Source organism: Apostichopus japonicus, chromosome 12, assembly GCF_037975245.1.
Source record: "Apostichopus japonicus isolate 1M-3 chromosome 12, ASM3797524v1, whole genome shotgun sequence".
Taxonomy (NCBI): domain Eukaryota; kingdom Metazoa; phylum Echinodermata; class Holothuroidea; order Aspidochirotida; family Stichopodidae; genus Apostichopus; species Apostichopus japonicus.
In genome coordinates, this window is record NC_092572.1 from 13953911 (window position 1) to 13978264 (window position 24354).

General features: G+C 34.6%; 1 protein-coding gene across 16 annotated transcripts in view; it reads left to right on the forward strand.

Annotated features, from left to right (window-relative positions):
- LOC139976724 (cell adhesion molecule 2-like) overlaps positions 1–24354 on the forward strand; it is a 38877-nt gene that overhangs the window by 9082 nt on the left and 5441 nt on the right. For 2 of the 16 annotated variants that reach the window (XM_071985393.1, XM_071985396.1), the window contains exons 5-10: positions 1533–1841; positions 2178–2492; positions 2940–3044; positions 3911–3950; positions 5656–5842; positions 18752–18919. In XM_071985393.1, coding sequence (XP_071841494.1) covers positions 1533–1841; positions 2178–2492; positions 2940–3044; positions 3911–3950; positions 5656–5689 — 803 coding nt within the window. In that variant the 3' untranslated portion in view covers positions 5690–5842; positions 18752–18919. Of the gene's footprint in view, positions 1–285; positions 369–556; positions 842–1002; positions 1285–1532; positions 1842–2177; positions 2493–2939; positions 3045–3809; positions 3951–5655; positions 5843–6128; positions 6299–6942; positions 8933–13274; positions 13584–14046; positions 14413–14809; positions 14915–15695; positions 16774–18751; positions 18920–24354 lie in introns of those variants that run through there. The other 14 variants (XM_071985397.1, XM_071985395.1, XM_071985394.1 and 11 more) reach the window with 14 other exon arrangements.

The window sequence follows — 24354 nt, forward strand, 5'->3', positions numbered from 1 at the left end:
ATTGAGACCATGCTCTCTAGAAATAAGTTGAATTTATAGTCTTGATTACATTCTGAGGTAGATTTTGTCAGATACTGTCAGAGTAAGTTTGTGACATTAATAGGTTCGCTTGTTCCGTTCCTGATGCGTGTTAAGTGTTACATGACTTGATATTTCATCTCCGTGGTATGTATTGCCCTGTTATATGTGTCTATGTCGCACAGTCGTAAATCATGACGTATATTGTCTGCTCACTAACACCACTTACAATACACAACAACATTTTCTGTCTTCTGATCATCGAAGGAAAATGCAGATGCCGTTCATGAACCGCCGTGTACTCTATCTTTACATACTGCTGGTACAATGGGGAATTCTGATACATTCAGGTATGACTGTAGTAATTAGCTACTAACATCTTACTGAAGAGAAAAATATATCTATAAACAAATCACTAGTAATAAAAAAACAGCATGGTTGAATTAACAATATCCATACACACATTGCTTTTGGAAAAATATGAACCAATACATTGCAAAACAGATATTAATCACATTACATGTACCAATCTCTCCAGCAGAAAATGCTGTCCGTACTGAAGTAGTTGTCGCTGGAAGTACCATTAATATAACGTGTCATTTTCCATCAATGGATTTGAGTGATGACATTTATTGGGTCTTTAACAACAATTATATCATGGAGGACGAGTCTACGAGACAAAGGCAGGGCACTTATCTATCCGGGTCGAAAGCTTACTTGGAAATCTCAAATGTCACATTTGAAGACGCGGGGTTGTACAAATGCGTAGGGTATCCTAAAGTAGGCAATGCAGAGTCGAAGACAAACCGTTTACACGTTCGAGGTAATTAAATGAGCAAACGTAATTGGTGTATTTGTGAGTTATTTTTGCATTCCTAAACATGACTTACATCCAGCTAAAGGCAGGGTTTCTTTCTCAAATGAAATAACATAATTATGCACACTATTTTTTCTACTTCATTCGTTTTTATTTTTATTGAACAGGTGACATGAAAATTGATGTGGATAGAAATTTTACATTGCATGATACGATCACCGCTAAATGTTGTGTTAGAAGTACTAAGTCAGAACATGACGTTCCATTTGTATGGTTTATAAGCAGTGTTTGGAGCGTTAACGACAGATTTGGAGAGACCATCGACACTGATATGATGTATTGCCGAAGCATATCTATTACCAGTGAACGAATATTTCACGATCATTTCTTTGGTTGCTCAATTTCACCGGAGCTGAATGTAACTTCGAAGAAACCACTCCACATTTTTTGTAAGTTTCGTTTAGTTTCATTGCATGTTTGGTTGCTTTAATACTGAATTGATTAACAAATATTTACATATAAATTCCTACCAGGAAGTTTATGTCAATTCAAATGAGCTCTTGCATAACCCAAATCCACATCCTATTTTAATAATTGACACATATTTTTTCATGAGTAAATGCAAAGAAAGTGTGACGCATTTCCTGATTAGCATGCAATTCCATGATGCCAATGACAAAGTGTTTGAATTTACTAGATCCTGCGAGTGTAGAGTGGATACCGTTGACCAACAGACCCTCGCCTATCATGGTTAACAGGAACCAGAACGTCATTGTCACGTGCTTGTCTGATGGCAACCCTAGTCCTAGCGTGCTCTTACAGAAGAAAACCAGCGAGAACCAATGGATGGACCTTCCATTTAATGAAACCTTCTGGAATGTAACAGATAATTACTGGAAGTTCTCTTACTACATGACTGTGGAAACAACGTGTACTCTTAGATGTTTCGCTACAAATGACATTGGAGAGCCATCGGCAAGTGACGTCATCAGCATTGACGTATTTGGTAGATACTTTTTAACTACAAGTTATATTCCTGAAAAGATTTTTAAAACTGATTTACGTAAACTAGTGGTTATTTCAAGTATTAAAATTGTATTTTGTCGGCATGATTTTTCTGACCAATAGCTTCATTTTATATATTTAAGGGGTACTACTTTTTTACTTACTAGAAACCCTGCGTCATATTTGACAGTGTAATTATCGAGCCTTGTTATTCTTTTTCTTTTAAATGTTAGGAATTGCAGCATCTTGTGATAATTAGACGTTTTTCAAAATGTAGAAAACATAACTTTTTTTTCAACAAGTGACTCTATAAACAAAGGAAGTATTTAGTATGCAGCGAAAGCAAATGTTATCGTTATAACTAGCCGAGATACCTCTGGAAATGCGGCCAAAGGTTATGGCATTTTCTGTTTAGCCAAGGGGATTCCTCCACCAAATGTTCATCTTCAGCGTTTAACAGAAGACACTGAATGGAGGAATCATTATGTTGAAGAGCAGCAGATTGAGAGAACAGAAAAGGGAAGAAATGTATTGTGGACCTTTCACATTGTTGACAAACAATACCGAGATGATGTCACATATAGATGCATCGCTAACAACACAAACGACGTATTCGCTCATAGCTCAAGTACTACACTGACTGTCACTAAATGTGAGAAATGTGAAATATTGAGACCAAAGAATAACATATCATAATAATAGGTATACACCTAAACCCTTGTTCAGATTGACAAACTTCCTAACAACCTCCTAACAATTGAATATTGTGTGATAATTTAATTAACGTAGAGTAATTATTTAATCAAAATTGTGTACTTGCTTTGGTTAAATATTTACCCAAATTTGCAGTGGTAGGTAAATATGTGTGTATCTATGACAAAACGCACTCTTATCAGAATTGTATACAGATGCATTGGCCCGTAATATGTTACTAGATTGTTACTTTGTTTTCATTTTCATGTTTTTAATACCAAACAAGTCCGTTTGATTTAGTAAGGTAATTCAGTATCTAGCTCAGACGCATTGCATCTTTATTAATGGGGTATATAAGAAATTCACTGTGTTTTATGATGAAAAATCGTTTTCCTTTTTCACACAGTTGACCTGACGGCAGTGATCCTTGCAAACCTGAAGGTGGTAGTTATCGGTTGTGTGGGCTTACTTCTTTTACTCATGGTGATCTGTTTCTTGGCGTTGAAAAAAAGTAAGGATTACATTAATAATTGTATAAAACGAAATATATACATTGATGTGACGATTCAGACTACGGAGATTTTAGTAATGGAGATCAATAATAATGCATCTGAAACAACATTGTTTTTACATGAGCTTTGTATAACATGATATGACGTGTTGAATGTTAATATCTAATTTAGATACGACTGGCATGTGTAATTTCATTGATGTTCTCTTTTTCAATTCAACATACTTCAATCATGTTAATATTCACCGGGTAGGTGACGTAGGTAGCGTAAGCGTCTTGAAAAAAAGAGGATTGTAGACCAAAATTATGTATATAAAGAAGTATTTGGTCGATAATTTCATTCACTGAATAAGTTTAATTTATCACAATATTATTTTTAAAGTGTTATGAATATTTAATAAATCGTTCGCCAATACCATAAGAAGTAAGTAAATGCAAGCTTGTTCGTTGTTGAAGCAACCTCAAAGTGTAAACTTGTGTATTTATTTGTAGTAACTCAGAGTTTTAGATGTGTTGAAAAGGAATTATCGAACTTACATATATGTTTAAAATTCAATTGATACAAACCATCATGGCACCATCATGTGCAAACTTGCTCTTCTACGTGTTTTTGCCATGAGAATTGCTGAAAAATACAACATACACTTCCTTGTATGGCGGTCATTGTCATATCGCGAGTAGCGAAACCTATAGAGTGATCAGAAATATTGAACTAGAAGTACTACGTTATTAAAATATTAATCATACAAATATTTACATTGTTAGGTCTGTGTATGAAAAATCCTTTGCGAACTTGAGGGGAAAATCTTGACAACTGTTGATTCACAGGTTCAAGGGGTATCTGATTTGGTTTATTTCCTCATTAGGAAAACGTATTCGTTATCGACTCTCTGCTGAAGCCAATAGGTAAGTTCGTATAATCAGATTTACAGACTAGCGTTATTTGAACGGAGAAGTTTGTTCCTGTCGATAATAAAGCCTTACTTTTGCATGTTTGCGTTCAATTTAATAATATCACGTCACAGTTGGAAGATAAAATATTATATGTCCCCCAAGAAAACCCGAAAACAAACATGTCATCTATAAGTGTTAATACAAATTCCGTGGTGTTACCTGCAATAGCGACATCAACTGTTATACGGAAAGCAATCTGTTTAACACTGTTAAAGGAATATCAATAGGTTAACATAATAATTTCATGTTATAAGTTATCTTTGGTGTACTAATTTTGGAATCAATATATTAAGTCTCGCTATCTGTATATGGGAATTTTCAACATTTAATCAACTGATATCGTCATTTCAACAATAAAATTAAGAGTTTTAAACATCTGTCATCTTGGGCCATGATGGTGTTTATAGTGGTGCCATTCGTGTCACAATTTAAAAAACATCATCCAATTGGTGACTTTCACTACCATATTTTGTTCTTCGCCTACTTATGTGGTGGCATTTGCCCGACATACATCAGTTCATTTATGCCACGATAAGAGCGGTATACTTTGTTGTTTGTCAGGCTGAACTGTGAACGCTTTGAAAGTAATTGTACTAATAACATCGTTGTAGTGACTCCGAGCAATATATTTTACAAGTTATATTCAATTTCGAATAGATTGTGTGGACTTAAATGAAAATGTTATTATAGACGGGACGCACCAATAACAACTTAAATTTTCCCCATCGTAACATACGGTGAAAACGGTGCTATTAATCGTTAACTATAACAGTACACTGTATCTGTAGACGTTACTACAATGCGTGAACATATATAAGGTGGCAACGTGTTCAAAGCTCTCATTAAGCTGAACTTTCGAAAAATTTCTTGTAGTTTATTTGTGGTGTTACGAGTGTTACACGTTGTTTGATAGAAAGGATATGTCTGTAGGTCGGAAATAAGGTTGTTAGCTTACGCCTACTGTCTTTACCAGTTTAAAACAATTGAGCTAAGTAGACCTATAATTGACAACAGCGTAACATATTAATAGGGCAGTTTCGGTGTATGTTGTCTATGACAATATACCTGATGTTACGCATGGTTCTAGTATGAGATTATACAGATGGTGAATGCTATTCTTTTATTTGTTTACCGCATATTTGACAATTGTTGTGATATTTAAGTGTTCATAACCTAATGCCTCCCATTCGAACTCCACATATTGGAGTCGATAGTTTACCATTACATGAAGCTGAGCACAATTCGAGTTATAGTCACAAAGCAACCTACTAATCACCTCGTATTGACACATTTTGGAAAAATGTAACATGTTATTTTCTCCCCATTGGCATAACTACACCCGATAATTATTTGTGTAGGAATTTCCCTGGTGATTAACTTACATAAATTGAATATGAGGTGGAATCGGCAATTTGAAATTCAAAATAAAATATATGTCTATTATATGATTGTTTCTCTTATATGATCCCACTCTCCCCTTCACACTTGATGGTGTACCTAGACGTTAATTGTTGTGCCTTTCAAATGCGAAAAAGTCTATCAACATTTCTAAATTTATTATCTTTACTTATACAAGGCATGAGAGGAACACCTTAAATATCAATATTTCAGAAAAAAATATAATATGATTAAGAAAGAATGTTACATCTTTCTACAGCAACTTCACACTAAGTAAAGAATGGGTTCAATAATGACGGTGTCAATTGATAAGACTTAGAGAGCAACCAAAAATTGAAAGATCTCATGAAGCTGACTTATCGCCTCCGCCGGAAAGCGATGATAGAAGAAAGTTGTATCGTGTCTTCAGTGAGGATACAATATCCAGCTTTTTTATATCCAATGAGGTGAATATTAAATCCATGATTCCTTAAAGCAGTAGGTTCTGATTTCCATGTACGTGTCCCCCAGGGCACTGTACATGAGCATTTATCAATAGATAAAATGCTGATCAAAACTGGTTGTTCAAATAATTTGATTTCTCATGTACTTTCCATAAGACTAAATTATGTTAAAATCACTCAGCCATGTTTATAAACTTACTTTGGTGATAGTTTTTGATCATCATAATTTACAACGTTAAAATTATACCGATTAGATATATGATTTCTGTTTTCGTTACCTTAAACTTAGCTACCGAGAGAATTTCAACGTATCACATAAATTTCAGTACAAGACACTTTGAAGCACTGAGATTAGCAGCAAAGTTGTCAGACTTGCAGAGAAGAATGCAAACAAGTACTGAAGACAATCACCTTGGATCTGTACTAAATATTTGCCCTTGAAAGACAGGCAAAACACAGGTACAGATAATCTTGAACATATTCGGTTATGATGCTACCGGCAATAATGAGATATTTTTAATCCGACTTCATTTTGCATGGTGCTCCTAATAAAAGGAAAAACCACAATGAACCCTATTGATCAAGGTGGCTTAAAAAGTATCCATGTGGAATGCTTTGCCAATGCATTAAAAGCTTCTTGGGTTACACGTTTACTTGACAAGCCTTATAACATTTATTTGGGTATTCTTTCGGCACTTCCTCTTGCTTGGAAAAGTTCATTACAGGCTGTGGTAGCCAGCGGTCAAGAAGATCATCCTATAAATGTTACTTCTAATACTCCAAGTACTACAAAAACTGTTTACTCTCTCTTAATGCGGCCTATTTCTCTTCCTCCACGTGCCGTTGTTAAATGCAACTGGCTCTTTATACTCAATGATGATAACTGGAACACAATTTTTAGAATCCTTTGTAAATTTCTACACCGACTTCTTGCTACCAATTGGCCCTCAATTTTAATGAGAAAGTTAAACACCATTAAAGCAACACCATTAATTTATATGTGGTCACTCTTTATAAAGGGACACACGGACCACTGTAGGGTTTACAATGCTGTTCTTAACTATCATACTTAATTTGATTTTGTATCCTCTTGTTATGTTCAGCAAAGAAAAAACAGAACCAGTCGTAGTTTGGCAAAGCACCAGTCCATTTACCACCGAGTCTTCAAAGTTGAAGCAGAAAGTGAATACTTTGGAGCAAGCTCTGATGCTATAAATGCATTGGCAACCTCAATATCCACAAATTGGACATTCAACATGTCATACCCAAACAGGGTAACGACCTTTTTCTTTTCACAGAAATCGTTTTGCTGCAATTCAGCCAGAAACCATCCAGACAAGTGAACAGTTTCATAATAAAACTGAAAAGTTTGTAAATGGACACTTGACAAGGACTAGTTGCATTTAAGGCTGAACTCTGAGTTCATCATGGAGTCATTCATTTATTGCTTAAAGCTGAAGTATCAAATCATGTCCCAGCAGACAGCATTTCACAGTTGTGCCGAATGTTGTATATTTCCCCTCTCATGTTATTTACTGTTATTGAGAAGATGATAGTTATCTAGAAATGCTACACAACTGCTTATCAAGTTTTTGTAACATTTTGATGGGGTGCATGAGAGGTAGGGGGAAATTGTAACTTAAGTAATCATTAAAGAATTTCACTGTCACTGCTGAAGTAATTTGTTGTTTTTCCTCCAGGTTCTTACTTCGTTGACAAGATGAGTTTTAACAATACACAACTGTAACATTTTGAAAGAAGGGTTTGGAGGGTGATCGGAGAGATATTGACATTTTAGGAATTATTTTATTAAAGCTTTTAGGGATCAGTACTGTCACTGCTATTGTACTTATTTTTGGCCATTCTTTCATGTTTATTACTTTCATTGACAAGAGGAGTTTCAACATTAAACTACTGTACCACTTTGAAGAGGGATGTAGAGGAGAGAGGGGGAGGGGGGGGGGAGGTGTAGAAAGAATGTGATACTTAACGAATCATTTTTTTGAGACTTTTATGGATGCAGTTCTGTAACTGATGTAATTGTTGTTGTTGTAATTTTCCTTTCATGTGTATTACTTTTATTGAGATGATGAATTTTTACAATAAACAATTGTAATATTTTGAAGAAGGGGTATGGGAGGGGGGAAGAAATCGAAACCTTAGGAATCATTTTATTAATACTTTTATGGATGCAGTATTGTCACTGATGTACTTTTGTTGTTGTTTAAGTTTCAGGCGCGTATCCAGATTTGCTAAAGCGGGGGCGCGAATTATTATCTAAGCGGAGCGCCATCGGCGCGCAGCGTACCCAAAATGTTTTGGTGTTTTTTTCCACCCATAACCTTTTTGAAGATTGTCACCAGTCACACATCATGTTCGATCTCATCACATATCTTGTGGATCATTGCTATTGTAGACGCCTTACAATACTCGTCAGCCCCACTTTCCAAGGTTTTAAGCCTAGTATTTGTTCAGAATTTGAAACTTCACATTTCTCGTTAATAAATTTACTTCAAAACATACCCATCATGTTACACAAAATTTCATCTATGGATAACCAATATATGAAAACCTCATTCAACCCCTAACAGACCGGTCAAAATTGCACGAGTAGAGGGGAAAATGATGAAGAATGTTGGTCAGGGAATATTAGAAAATCCAGACGCAGTTACTTTATTTGTGTACAAATATTAAAACCTCTTATAACGGCTACTGTAAAACTTCGTTGAAGGAAATGAAAAAGTACCAGATATTTCCGAAACCAGTTTCAAGTTCATTACACACTTAAGTTTAGGGAAGATTTGGGGATTTTCATCCTTAGTTATTGCTAGATATTGCTAGATATCCATACATTACAGTGTCCTTGGGATTTCTGGGGGCCTGATCTTGGGAAATTGCAAAATCGGGAGTGGTCACAATCCATGTATGTCATTGCACGACCTCTAAACGTCACTAATACACTACCCGATCACTTGTTATCGATGAAGTGGTGTGTTGCCGGATTTTGTCAAGGTCTTGGTACTACGGGCGAAGCGGTCATTACTTAAGTTTCGTAACTCATCGGAAAGCAGCGACGTAGCCAGGAATTTATATGCGGGGGAGGGTGGGGGCAGAATTTGCGATTGATATGGGGAAAGGGTGTAAGGGGAGGGGGTGAGAAATTTTTGAACTATAGAAGGTCCTTAGATGCGATCTGCTGTAAAGTTTTGCCAGTTTCATCATTATCATATAATATCATATTATCAGCAGATTTTGTTTCCTGTTTGAATTATTTTACATGTTCTCTTACATATTGTATCAGAAAGACAAACATAGTTCTCTTTTACAATTTTCCAGTCGGATGATTTTTGTTTATTGTCCAAATGTCTAGACTTATCTACGTTTGACAAACTTAACTGATGGACAATATAAACGTTCATATTTTACAAAATACCATGCAGTTTTAAACATTTTGTCGAATTGCTATACCACTGCCCCCCCCCCCCTGGCTACGTCCCTGTCAGGAAGCGATAGAGTGGCCCCTTTTCCACACTGCATACTTAAAATGTTGTTTCTTTCAAATCATACCTGTGGGCTATAATATTTCCGTATTGGTCACATATACGAGACCCAACAGAAAGTACTTCAATAAATTACGATAGCGGGTTAAGCCTTCCTAGGCCTTAAGTACTTTTACTATTCAAACCTCTGTCGTAATTCAAGAGTTCTGGAAGATTAGAATAACGATTCTCATACTGAAGTTGTTTGTAAGTAGTAAATGGCACATGACATTATTCAAAACAGAAATTACTAGTCATGTAAATGGTTACAAAAGTGTTTTTCATCCTGTTAATCGTAGCTCTGTGTGCCCTCTCAGGTAAGATGACCGCAGCAATCTAATACCTAACTCAATTACGTATTGTCGCTAACCTGTAGTATGTTTAAATGACATGTCATTAGCCAGGCAAGAAAAAATAACAAGCGTGCTAGTAACGTACAAATTGCTGTTAAGATATTCACCTGTAATATGTGCTTTATCTTTAAAATGTTCCTTAAAAACTAACTTGATTATGACGTCGGCACCTCAGTGGAGGCATAGATTTGTAGATTTATCCAATGATTTATATAAAACAACTCAATTTGTTTTCTTTTAACATAATGCGACAGAGCAAGCATGGTTGACATTAAACACTATTTGTTATTGGACATTTTGAACAACATTGTAAACATATCATACGAGACCACGCCGTATGTAACCCAACGAATTTTGTGTTGCAGTGGAGGATTCAAAGGCCCGAGTACTAGAATATGTAGTCATGTCACTTTTAGTGTTTAACCTCAGATGTTTAAAGGGTTAATTCTAAAATATATAAAGGGATATAGATACGCAACCTGAACTGATAGCAGTGATTTTAAACGGTCAAAATACAAAAAAGGAGGCAATTTCGATTTTAATTATATATTTATATATATAAATATATATATATATATATATATATATATATATATATATACTGTCAAAATACATTATATATATATATATATATATGTATATATATATATATATATATATACACACATATATATATATATTTATATATATATATATATATATATATATATATATATATATATATATATATATATATATATATATATATATATATATATATTGTTCTGTATCATTTCTATCAATCAGGAAACGGGTGCAAGTTGTACGTATAAATAAGTACACTACATTGAGTACGATCTATAAATGAATAATAAATTAATACCCTTCCTTGTTTCATAACCTCTTGTTTTGCTTTCAGTTTTTTAGTATGAGTAGGTGTATCATTCGAATAGAGACTGTAGTAAGCTTTGTTCACTATTGAAAGAGAAATTATCTGTTGGGGGAAAGGACGAGTATTACATATGCGTAGCATTCTAGCAATGAGAGTGTTTCGCGAAGTAATACAATGTATCTCAGTAAATGTTTTTGTTAATCTTCATCGCAGAAGCACGCTGAATGATTATTGCTGTTCTTAGAGGTTCATTAACGAATATGAGATTATCAACAAGATTCTTCTGACGTGATTGATTTATCAGCAAATCGCAGGTAAGAACCTATTTCCATACATTGTAATTAACACACTCCAGTGGCAGAAATATCATTACCAAGTGTCGTAATTTTGCACTCATATATATGGAATACACATAACAGTTCTTTGTCTTGTAAATTTTGTACAATAGCTTACATGTACATGTGAGCCCCCGGTTTATTACTACGTTTAAGTTATTGCCTATACGCACCACAGATGTGTTAAAGACACAAACAATATTAACCAGGGGCTATTGGTCATATGAAGACAAGACACCTTTTTTATTTTGTTCTTAAAATTAAAAAAGAACAAACATAAAACAAACAATGAACATTAGATTTTCCATCCTACATGGTGGCAAGCATTATTCGAGGTATATGGCATGCATATTTTAATGCAAAATATCATGAAAACCGGAATTATACCTAACACGTGTTTTACATATTCATATTGAGACCAAACGTACGCCTCGTGCTGACACTTTAATATATTGTCGGGATTCAGTATTTTAAAAGGTTGCAGTTGCCCTGGAGCGGTGCCCTGGGTTAGGTGAGGCAGCTCCCATGTATGTCGTCTGGGAAGCTCGCCAGAAATAAATTGAATTTATAGTCTTGATTACATTCTGAGTTAGATTTTGGCTATAATTATCCATAATACCATACCCACTGAATCTGCACCTTCATGAAAATTTATATTTTCAGGACCGAATGTTTTCTCAGTAATTAATTTTTGGGAAGCCCAGCATATGTCATATTATGTCGAACAAGGTACAGTAGCAAAACGAAATTGAAACATTTTACATTTTATGCGATATAGCTTAATATTTATCAGGTCTAATCGGATGAAACGGGACGACTTTGTAATTCTTCGTTGGCATAATCTTATCATGGAACTCAAACTCCACAACATATGTTGAAAGATCTTTGTTTTCAGAGTAAATTTGTGACATTAATAGGTTCGCTTGTTCCGTTCCTGAAGCGTGTTAAATGTTACATGTCTTGCATTGCCATCTCCGTGTTATTAATTTCCATGTTATATGTGCATCTATGTCGCACAACTTCATGACGTATATTGTGTGCTCACTAACACCACTTACAGTACACAGCAACATTCTCTGTCTTCTGATCATCGAAGGAAAATGCAGATGCCGTTCATAAACCGTCGTGTACTCTATCTTTACATACTGCTGGTACAATGGAGAATTCTGATACATTCAGGTATGAGTGAAGTATTTAACTACTTACATCTTACTAAAGAGAAAAATACATCTTAATCAAATCACTAGTTATAAAGAAACAGCATGGTTGAATTACAACATCCATTCACACATTGCTTTTGGAAAAATATAAACCAATACATCACAAGACAGTTATTAATCACATTACTTGTACCAATCTCTCCAGCAGAAACTGTTGTCCGTACTGAAGTAGCTGTCGCTGGGAGTACAATTAATATAACGTGTCATTTCGCACAAATGGATTTGAGTGATGACATTTATTGGATAAACAACAATGCTATCATGAAGGACGAGTCTACAAGACTAAGACAGGGCACTGATCAATCCGGGTCGAAAGCTTACTTGGAAATCTCAAATGTCACATTTGAAGACGCCGGTTCTTACAAATGCGCAAGGTTTCCTATAGACGGCACTTTACATTCGAAGACAAATCGTTTACACGTTCGAGGTAATTAAATGAGCAAACGTAATTGGTGTATTTGTGAGTTATTTTTGCATTCCTAAACATGACCTACATCCACCTACAGACAGGGTTTCTTTCTCAAATGAGATAACATAATTATGCACGCTATTTTTTGAACTTCATTCGTTTTTTATTTTATTGAACAGGTGACATGAAAGTTGATGTGGATAGAAATTTTACATTGCATGATACGATCACCGCTAAATGTTGTGTTAGAAGTACAAAATCAGCACATGACGTTCCATTTGTATGGTTTATAAGCAGTGTTTGGAGCGTTAACGACAAATTTGGAGAGACCATCGACACTGATATGATGTATTGCCGAACTATATCTATTACTAGTGAACGAAAATTTCAAGATCATTTCTTTGGTTGTTCAATTTCACCGGAGCTGAATGTAACTTCGAAAAAACCACTCCACATTTTTTGTAAGTTCGTTTAGTTTCATTGCATGTTTGGTTGCTTTAATACTGAATTGATTAACAAATATTTACATATAAATTCCTACCAGGAAGTTTATGTCAATTAAAATGAGCTCTTGCATAACCAAAATCCACATCCTATTTTAATAATTGACACATATTTGTTCATGAGTAAATGCAGGGAAAGTGTGACGCATTTCCTGATTAGCATGCAATTCCACGATGCCAATGACAAAGTATGTGCCTCTACTAGATCCTGCGAATGTAGAGTGGATACCTTTGACCAACACCCCTCCGCCGATCATGGTTGACAGGAACCAGAACGTCACTGTCACGTGCTTGTATGATGGCAACCCTAGTCCTAGCGTGCTCTTACAGAAGAAAACCAGCGAGGACCAATGGATGGACCTTCCATTAATTGAAACCTTCTGGAATGTAACATATAAATACTGGAAGTTCTCTTACAACATCACTGAGGAAACAACGTGTACTCTTAGATGTTTCGCTACAAATGACATTGGAGAGCCATCGGCAAGTGACGTCATCACCATAGAAGTATTAGGTAGATGCGCTATTACTAAAATGTATGATCCTGAAAAGATCTACTAGACTAGTGGCTATTAGAAGTATTTACACTTTAACCTGTTGCCTTGATTCCTATGACAAATAGCTTGATTGTCTGTAGTTTTAAAGGATAATGCTTTTTAAGCAATTCTCAACCCAACTTACTTTGACATCGTAGAGGCTTCAATTATTGAAATTTGTATTTCGTGTTGTATTTTGATTCATTTGTAGGAATCGTAGCATCTTGTAATATATATATATATATATATATATATTTATATATATATATATATATATATATATATATATATATACATATATATATATATATATAAATAGTATAAAAATAGTATAGTATATATATATATATATATATATATATATATAAATAGTATAAAAAAAATAACAACATTTTAACAGGCGACTCTAAGAACTTAGTATGACTTGTTCAATTTTTGCAGCGAAAGCTAATGTTATCCTTAATACCACAAGAGATACTGACGGAAAGACGGCCAAATATTCTGCTATTATATGTTTGGCTAAGGGGATTCCTCCACCAGATGTTTATCTTCAGCGTTTAACTGAAGAAACTGAATGGCGCAATCATTATGTAGAAGAGCAGCAGATTGAGAAGACAGAAGAGGGAAGAAATGTATTGTGGACCTTTTATATTGTTTACAAACAATACCGAGATGACGTCACATATAGATGCATCGCTAACAACACAAATGACGTATTCGCTCATAGCTCAAGTACTACACTGACTGTCACTAAATGTGAGAAAATGTGCGATAGTGAGAACCAAAGGATGCATATCTTAATAATAGGTCTACAAATAAAACCTTGTTCAGATTGACAAACTTCCTAAAAACCTCATGATAATTGAACAGTGTGTGGTAATTTAATTAACGTAGAGTAATTATTTGATATAAATTGTTTACTAGTTTTGGTTAAATATTTACCAAAAGTCCCAGTGGTAGGTAAATATGTGTGAATCTATGACTAAACGTTCTCATAGTAGAATTGTATACAGACGCATGGGCTTGTAATATGATACTATTTTGTTACTTTGTTTTCATATTCATGTGTTTAATACCAAACAAGTCCGTTTGATTTAGTAAGGTAATTCAGTATCTAGCTCAGACGCATTGCATCTTTATCAGTGGGGTATATAAGAAATTCACTGTGTTTTATGATGAAAAATCGTTTTCCTTTTTCACACAGTTGACCTGACGGCAGTGATCCTTGCAAACCTGAAGGTGGTAGTTATCGGTTGTGTGGGCTTACTTTTTTTACTCATGGTGATCTGTTTCTTGGCGTTGAAAAAAAGTAAGGATTACATTAATAATAGTATAAAACGAAATATATACATTGATGTGACGATTCAGACTACGGAGATTTTAGTAATGGAGATCAATAATAATGCATCTGAAATAACATTGTTTTTACATGAGCTTTGTATAACATGATATCACGTGTTGGATGTTAATATCTAAGTTAGATACGACTGGCATGTGCTATTTCATTGATGTTCTCTTTTTCAATTCAACATACTTCAATCATGTTAATATTCACCGGGTAGGTGACGTAGGTAGCGTAAGCTTCTTGAAAAAAGAGGATTGTAGACCAAAATTATGTTTGTAAAGAAGTATTTGGTCGATAATTTCATTCACTGAATAAGTTTAATTTATCAAAATATTATTTTTAAAGTGTTATGAATTTTTAATAAATCGTTCGCCAATACCATAAGAAGTAAGTCAATGCAAGCTTGTTCGTTGTTGAAGCAACCTCAAAGTGTAAAATTGTATTTATTCGCAGTAACGCAGAGTTTTAAATGCGTTTTAGTGTTTAGATGTGTTGAAGGGGAATTTTTGCAACTTACACATATGTTTAAAATTCAATTGATACAAACCATCATGGCACCATCATGTTCAAACTTGCTCTTCTACGTGTTTTTGCCATGAGAATTGCTGGAAAGTACATCATGCACTTCCTTGTATGGCGGTCATTGTCATATCGCGAGTAGCGAAACCTATAGAGTGATCAGAAATATTGAACTATAAGTACTACGTTATTAAAATATTAATCATACAAATATTTCCATTATTAGGTCTGTGTATGAGAAATCCTTAGCGAACTTGAGGGACAGCTGTTGATTCACAGGTTCAAGGGTTATCTGATTTGGTTTAAATCCTCATTAGGAAAACGTATTTGCTATCGACTCTCTACTGAAGCTAATAGGTAAGTTCGTATAATCAGATTTACAGACTAGCGTTATTTGAACGGAGAAGTTTGTTCCTGTCGATAATAAAGCCTTACTTTTGCATGTTTGCGTTAAATTTAATAATATCATGTCACAGTTGGAAGATAAAATATTATATGTCCCCAAGAAATCCCGAAAACAAACATGTCATCTATAAGTATTAATACAAATTTCGTGGTGTTACCTGCAATAGCGACATCAACTGTTATATGGAAAGCAGTCTGTTTAACACTGTTAAATGAATATCAATAGGTTAAAATAATAATTTCATGTTATAAGTTAACTTTCGTGTACTAATTTGGGATCAAAATATTAAGTCTCACCATCTGTATATGAGAATTGTCAACATTTAATCAACTTATATCGTCATGTCAACAATAAAATCAAGATTTTTAAACATCTAAAAAACTCTTCGAGTTTGGTTAGAGCCATGATCGGTGTTTATAGTGGTGCCATTTGTGTCACAATTAAAAAAAAACATCAGCATATAGCAGTTGACAACGCTATTATATCTGAAGTTTTTCTCAAATTCGAGACTTTGACTAACATATTTTGTTATTCGCCTACATATGTGGTGGCATTTGCCCAACATACATCAGTTCATTTATGCCACGTTAAGAGCGGTATTTGTGTTTTTTGTCAGGCTGAACTGAGAACGCTTCGAAATTAATTGTACTGATAACATCGTTGCAGTGACTCAGAGCAATATATTTACAAGTTATATTCAATTTCGAATAGATTGTGTGTACTTAAAAATATTGTTATTATAGACGGAAGCGATTAAGGATGCGAGTACTTTTAACAAAATATTAAAACACACACACGCAATAATAACAACTTAAATTTGCCCCATCGTAACATACGGTGAAAACGGTGCTATTAATCGTTAACTATAACAGTACAGTGTATCTGTAGACGTTACTACAATGCGATTATACATCTGGTGAATGCTATTCCCTGGTGAATAACTTACGTACATTCCCTATGAGGTGGAAACCGCAGTTTCAAAATTCAAATTCAAAATAAAATATGTGTCTATTATATGATTGTTTCTCTTATATGATCCCCCCTCTCCCCCTCACACTTAGTTGTGCACCCAGACGTTAATTGTTGTGCCTTTCAAAATGCCAACAAGTCTATCAACATTTCCAAATATATTATCTTTACTTATACAAGGTATGAGAGGAACACCTTAAATATCAATACGTCAGAAAAAATATAGTATGATTAACAAAGAATGTTACATCTTTCTACAGCAACTTACTAAGTAAAGAATGGGTTCAACAATGACGGTGTCAATTGATAAGACTTAGAGAGCAACCAAAAATTGAAAGATCTCATGAAGCTGACTTATCGCCTCCGCCGGAAAGCGATGATAGAAGAAAGTTGTATCGTGTCTTCAGTGAGGATACAATATCCAGCTTTATATATATTCAATGAGGTGAATATTAAATCCATGATTCCTTAAAGCAGTAGGTTCTTATTTCCATGGACGTGTCCCCCAGTGCACTGTACATGAGCATTTATCAATAGATAAATGCTGCTTCAGATCAAAACTGGTTGTTCAAATAATTTGATTTCTCATGTACTTTCCATAAGACTAAATTATGTTAAAATCACTCAGCCTTGTTTATAAACTTACTTTGGTGATACTTTTTGATCATCATAATTTACAACGTTAAAATTATACCGATTAGAATATGATTTCTGTTTTCGTTACCTTAAACTTAGCTACCGAGAGAATTTCAACGTATCACATAAATTTCAGTACAAGACACTTTGAAGCACTGAGATTAGCAGCAAAGTTGTCAGACTTGCAGAGAAGAATGCAGAGAAGTACTGAAGACACTCAACTTGAATCTGTACAAAATATTTGCCCTTAAAGACAGGCAAAACACAGGTACAGACAATATTGAACATATTCGGTTATGATGCTACCGGCAATAATCTGATATTTTTAATCAGACTTTATTTTGCATGGTGCTCCTAATAAGAGGAAATACCATGATGAGCCATATTGATCAAGGTGGCTTAAAATGTATCCATGTGGAATGCTTTGCCAATGCATTAAAAGCTTCTTGGGTTACACGTTTACTTGACAAGCCTTATAAGATTTATTTGGGTATTCTTTCGGCACTTCCACTTGCTTGGAAAAGTTCATTACAGGCTGTGGTAGCCAGCGGTCAAAAAGATCATCCTATAAATGTTATTTCTAATACTCCAAGTACTACAAAAGCTCTTTACTCTCTCTTAATGCGGCCTATTTCTCTTCCTCCACGTGCCGTTGTTAAATGCAACTGGCTCTTTATTCTCAATGATGATAACTGGAACACAATTTTTAGAATCCCTTGTAGTAGTCTCTACGAGACCAAAATTTAATATTTTCAATTGAAATTTCAACACCGACTTCTTGCTACCAATAGGCTTCTATATTTAATGAACAAATTACTAAACCTGTCTGCCTACACGTTATGTAATCTGGATACAGAAAACATTGAGCACATATTTTTGGACTGCCATGTAAACTTCAGTTTTCTATTAGATACCAACTATTCTTTGAGGAACAATTTATTTTGACCAAAAAAGACTTTTTCTTCAGTTATAATTTAGAGTTAGATCACCCAATGAACGTTTATATTTTGCATTGTAAATATTAAGTATATAATTGCAAGTTGAAAGAGATTATGACAAAATGTAACGAGATTCTTTACAAAGTGGAATTCATTCTGAAAGTAGAATATTATCTTAATTCTAAGGCACACAGAAAAGAAACATTAGTAAGCTTAATGTACAAAAGTACTGTCTGGCTCATCTCCCAGGCCTGTTCAAAACTTGATATGTTATTGTTTTATGTTTCGTTGTGTTGACTGGTTGTTCTATCTTCTTACACAAATTAAACTTAGCTACCGAGAGAATTTCAACGCATCACATAAATTTCAGTACAAGACACTTTGAAGCACTGAGATTGGCAGCACAGTTGTCAGACTTGCAGAGAAGAAAGCAAAAAGTACTGAAGACACTCAACTTGGATCTGTACTAAATCTTCGCCCTTGAAGACAGGCAAAACACAGGTACAGATAATCATGAACATATTTGTTTATGATGCTACCGGCAATAATCAGATATTTCTAATCAGACTTTATTTTGCATGGTGCTCCTAACAAGAAGAAATACCATGATGAACCCTATTGATCAAGGTGGCATAAAAGTATCCATGTGGAATGATTTGCCAATGCAATAAAAGCTTCTTGGGTTACACGTTTACTTGACAAGCCTTATGCGGGTTACTGGAATGTCGTAAACGATATTGTGAAAACTAGGAATATTTGCATTGCATGGTAAAAATTCAACAATCTATTTTAATAAGCTCCGTCAAGCCGGGATTATGTACATCCAGGATCTTTCAGAAATAATGGTAATCCAATTTCGTATACTTAGTTTTGCGATCAATTTAATCTGACAAGGTGCCCGTTCTAACAATTATTTGGTTATTCTTTCGGTACTTCCTCTTGCTTGGAAAAGTTCATTACAGGCTGTGGTAGCCAGCGGTCACGAAGATCATCTTATAAATGTTACTTCTAATACTCCAAGTACTACAAAAACTGTTTACTCTCTCTTAATGCGGCCTATTTCTCTTCCTCCACGTGCCGTTGTTAAATGCAACTGGCTCTTTAGACGCAATGATGATAACTGGAACATAATATTTAGAATCCTTTGTAAATTTCTACACCGACTTCTTGCTACCAATTGGCCCTCAATATTTAATGAGAAAGTTAAACACCATTAAAGTAACACCATTAATTTATATGTGGTCACTCTTTATACAGGGACACATGGACCACTGTAGGGTTTACAATGCTGTTCCTAACCATCATACTTAATTTGATTTTGTATTCCCTTGTTATGTTCAGCAAAGAAAAAACAGAACCAGTCGTAGTTTGGCAAAGCACCAGTCCATTTACCACCGAGTCTTCAAAGTTGAAGCAGAAAGTGAATAATTTGGAGCAAGCTCTGATGCTATAAATGCATTGGCAACCTCAATATCAACAAATTGGACATTCAGCATGTCATACCCAAACAGGGTAACGACCTTTTTCTTTTCACAGAAATCGTTTTGCTGCAATTCATCCAGAAACCATCAAGACAAGTGAACAGTTTCATAATAAAACTGAAAAGTTTGTAAATGGACACTTGTGAAGGACTAGTTGCATTTAAGGCTCAACTTTGAGTTGATCAAGGAGTCATTCATTTATTGCTTAAAGCTGAAGTATCAAATCATGTCCCAACAGGTAGCATATCACAGTTGTGCCGAATGTTGTATATGTTAATTAATCTCATGTTAATTACTGTTATTGAGAAGATGATAGTTATCTATAAATGCTACACAACTGCTTATCAGGTTTTTTGTAACATTTTGATGGGGTGCATGAGAGGGAGGGGGAAATTGTAACTTAAGTAATCATTAAAGACTTTCACTGTCACTGCTGAAGTAATTTGTTGTTTTTCCTCCAGGTTATTACTTCGTTGACAAGATGAGTTTTAACAATACACAACTGTAACATTTTGAAAGAAGGGTTTGGCGGGTGATCGGAGAGATATTGACATTTTAGGAATTATTTTATTAAAGCTTTCAGGGATCAGTACTGTCACTGATATTGTACTTATTTTTGGCTATTCTTTCATGTTTATTACTTTCATTGACAAGAGGATTTTCAACATTAAACTACTGTACCAATTTGAAGAGGGATGTTGAGGAGGGAGGGGGAGGGGGGTTGAGATGTAGAAAGAATGTGATACTTAAATAATCATTTTCTTGAGACTTTTATGGATGCAGTTCTGTAACTGATGTAATTGTTGTTGTTGTAATTTTCCTTTCATGTGTATTACTTTTATTGAGATGATGAATTTTTACAATAAACAATTGTAATATTTTGAAGAAGGGGTATGGGGGGGGGGGAAGAAATCGAAACCTTAGGAATCATTTTATTAATACTTTTATGGATGCAGTATTGTCACTGATGTACTTTTGTTGTTGTTGTTTAAGTTTCAGGCGCGTATCCAGATATGCTAACGCGGGGGCGCGAATTATTATCTAAGCGGAGCGAAATCGGCGCGCAGCGTACCCAAAATGTTTTGGTGTTTTTTTCCATCCATAACCTTTTTGAAGATTGTCACCAGTCACACATCATGTTCGATCTCATCACATATCTTGTGGATCATTGCTATTGTAGACGCCTTACAATACTCGTCAGCCCCACTTTCCAAGGTTTTAAGCCTATTATTTGTTCAGAATTTGAAACTTCACATTTCTCGTTAAGAAATTTACTTCAAAACATACCCATCATGTTACACAAAATTTCATCTATGGATAACCAATATATGAAAACCTCCTTCAACCCCTAACAGACCGGTCAAAATTGCACGAGTAGAGGGGAAATGATGAAGAATGTTGGTCAGGGAATATTAGAAAATCCAGACGCAGTTACTTTATTTGTGTACAAATATTAAAACCTCTTATAACGGCTACTGTAAAACTTCGTTGAAGGAAATGAAAAAATACCAGATATTTCCGAAACCAGTTTCAAGTTCATTACACACTTAAGTTTAGGGAAGATTTGGGGATTTTCATCCTTAGTTATCGCTAGATATTGCTAGATATCCATACATTACAGTGTCCTTGGGATTTCTGGGGGCCTGATCTTGGGAAATTGCAAAATCGGGAGTGGTCACAATCCATGTATGTCATTGCACGACCTCTAAACGTCACTAATACACTACCCGATCACTTGTTATCGATGAAGTGGTGTGTTGCCGGATTTTGTCAAGGTCTTGGTACTACGGGCGAAGCGGTCATTACTTAAGTTTCGTAACTCATCGGAAAGCAGCGACGTAGCCAGGAATTTATATGCGGGGGAGGGTGGGGGCAGAATTTGCGATTGATATGGGGGAAGGGTGTAAGGGGAGGGGGTGAGAAATTTTTTAACTATAGAAGGTCCTTAGATGCGATCTGCTGTAAAGTTTTGCCAGTTTCATCATTATCATATGATATCATATTATCAGCAGATTTTGTTTCCTGTTTGAAATATTTTACATGTTCTCTTACATATTGTATCAGAAAGACAAACATAGTTCTCTTTTACAATTTTCCAGTCGGATGATTTTTGTTTATTGTCCAAATGTCTAGACTTATTTACGTTTGACAAACTTAACTGATGGACAATATAAACGTTCATATTTTACAAAATACCATGCAGTTTTAAACATTTTGTCGAATTGCTATACCACTGCCCCCCCCCCCCTGGCTACGTCCCTGTCAGGAAGCGATAGAGTGGCACCTTTTCCACACTGCATACTTAAAATGTTGTTTCTTTCAAATCATACCTGTGGGCTATAATATTTCCGTATTGGTCACATATACGAGACCCAACAGAAAGTACTTCAATAAATTACGATAGCGGGTTAAATCTTCCTAGGCCTTAAGTACTTTTACTATTCAAACCTCTGTCGTAATTCAAGAGTTCTGGAAGATTAGAATAACGATTCTCATACTGAAGTTGTTTGTAAGTAGTAAATGGCACATGACATTATTCAAAACAGAAATTACTAGTCATGTAAATGGTTACAAAAGTGTTTTACATCCTGTTAATCGTAGCTCTGTGTGCCCTCTCAGGTAAGATGACCGCAGCAATCTAATACCTAACTCAATTACGTATTGTCGCTAACCTGTAGTATGTTTAAATGACATGTCATTAGCCAGGCAAGAAAAAATAACAAGAGTGCATGCTAGTAACGTACAAATTGCTGTTAAGAAATTCACCTGTAAAATGTGCTATATCTTTAAAATGTTCCTTAATGACTAACTTGATTATGACGTCGGCACCTCAGTGGAGGCATACATTTATAGATTTATCCAATGATTTATATAAAACAACTCAATTTGTTTTCTTTTAACATAATGCGACAGAGCAAGCATGGTTGACATTAAACACTATTTGTTATTGGACATTTTGAACTACATTGTAAACATATCATACGAGACCATGCCGTATGTAACCCAACGAATTTTGTGTTGCAGTGGAGGATTCAAAGGCCCGAGTACTAGAATATGTAGTCATGTCACTTTTAGTGTTTAACCTCAGATGTTTAAAGGGTTAAATCTAAAATATATAAAGGGATATAGATATACGCAACCTGAACTGATAGCAGTGATTTTAAACGGTCAAAATAAATATAAAAATAAAAAACGGAGGCAATTTCGCTTTTAATTTTATATATATTTTATATATATATATATATATATATATATATATATATATATACATATATATATATATATATATATATATATATATATATATATATATATATATATATATATATATATATATATATATATATATATATATATATATATATATATATATATATATATATATTGTTCTGTATCATTTCTATCAAGCAGGAAACGGGTGCAAGTTGTACGTATAAATAAGTACACTCCATTGAGTACGATCTATAAATGAATAATAAATTAACTCCCTTCCTTGTTTCATAACCTCTTGTTTTGCTTTCAGTTTTTTAGTATGAGTAGGTGTATCATTCGAATAGAGACTGTAGTAAGCTTTGTTCACTATTGAGAGAGAAATTATCTGTTGGGGGAAAGGACGAGTATTACATATGCGTAGCATTCTAGCAATGAAAGTGTTTCGCGAAGTAATACAATGTATCTCAGTAAATGTTTATGTTAATCTTTATCGCAGAAGCACGCTGAATGATTATTGCTGTTCTTAGATGTTCATTAACGAATATGAGATTATCAACAACATTCTTCTGGCGTGATTGATTAGTCAGCAAATCGCAGGTAAGAACCTATTTTCCATATGTTGTAATTATCACACTTTAGTGGCAGAAATATCATTACCAATTGTCGTAATTGTGCACTCATATATATGGAATACACATAACAGTCCTTTGTCTTGTAAATTTTGTACACTAGCTTACATGTGTCTACTATGAGCCTCCGGTTTATTACTACGTGTTATTGCCTATACGCACCACAAATGTGTTAAAGACACAAACAATATTAACCATGGGCTATTGGTCATATGAAGACAAGACACCTTTTTTATGTTGTTCTTAAAATTCAAAAAGAATAAACATAAGACAAACAATGAACATTAGTTTTTCCATCCTACATGGTGGCAAGCATTATTCGAGGTATATGGCATGCATATATTAATGCAAAATATCATGAAAACCTGAATTATACCTAACACTCGTGTTTTACATATTAATATTGAGACCAAACGTACGCCTCGTGCTGACACTTTAATATATTGTCGGGATTCAGTATTTTAAAAGGTTGAAGTTGCCCTGAAGCGGTGCCCTGGGTTAGGTGAGGCAGCTCCCATGTATGTCGTCTGTGAAGCTTTCCAGAAATAAATTGAATTTATAGTCTTGATTGGTAGATTTTGGCTATAATTGTCCATAATACCATATATACCCA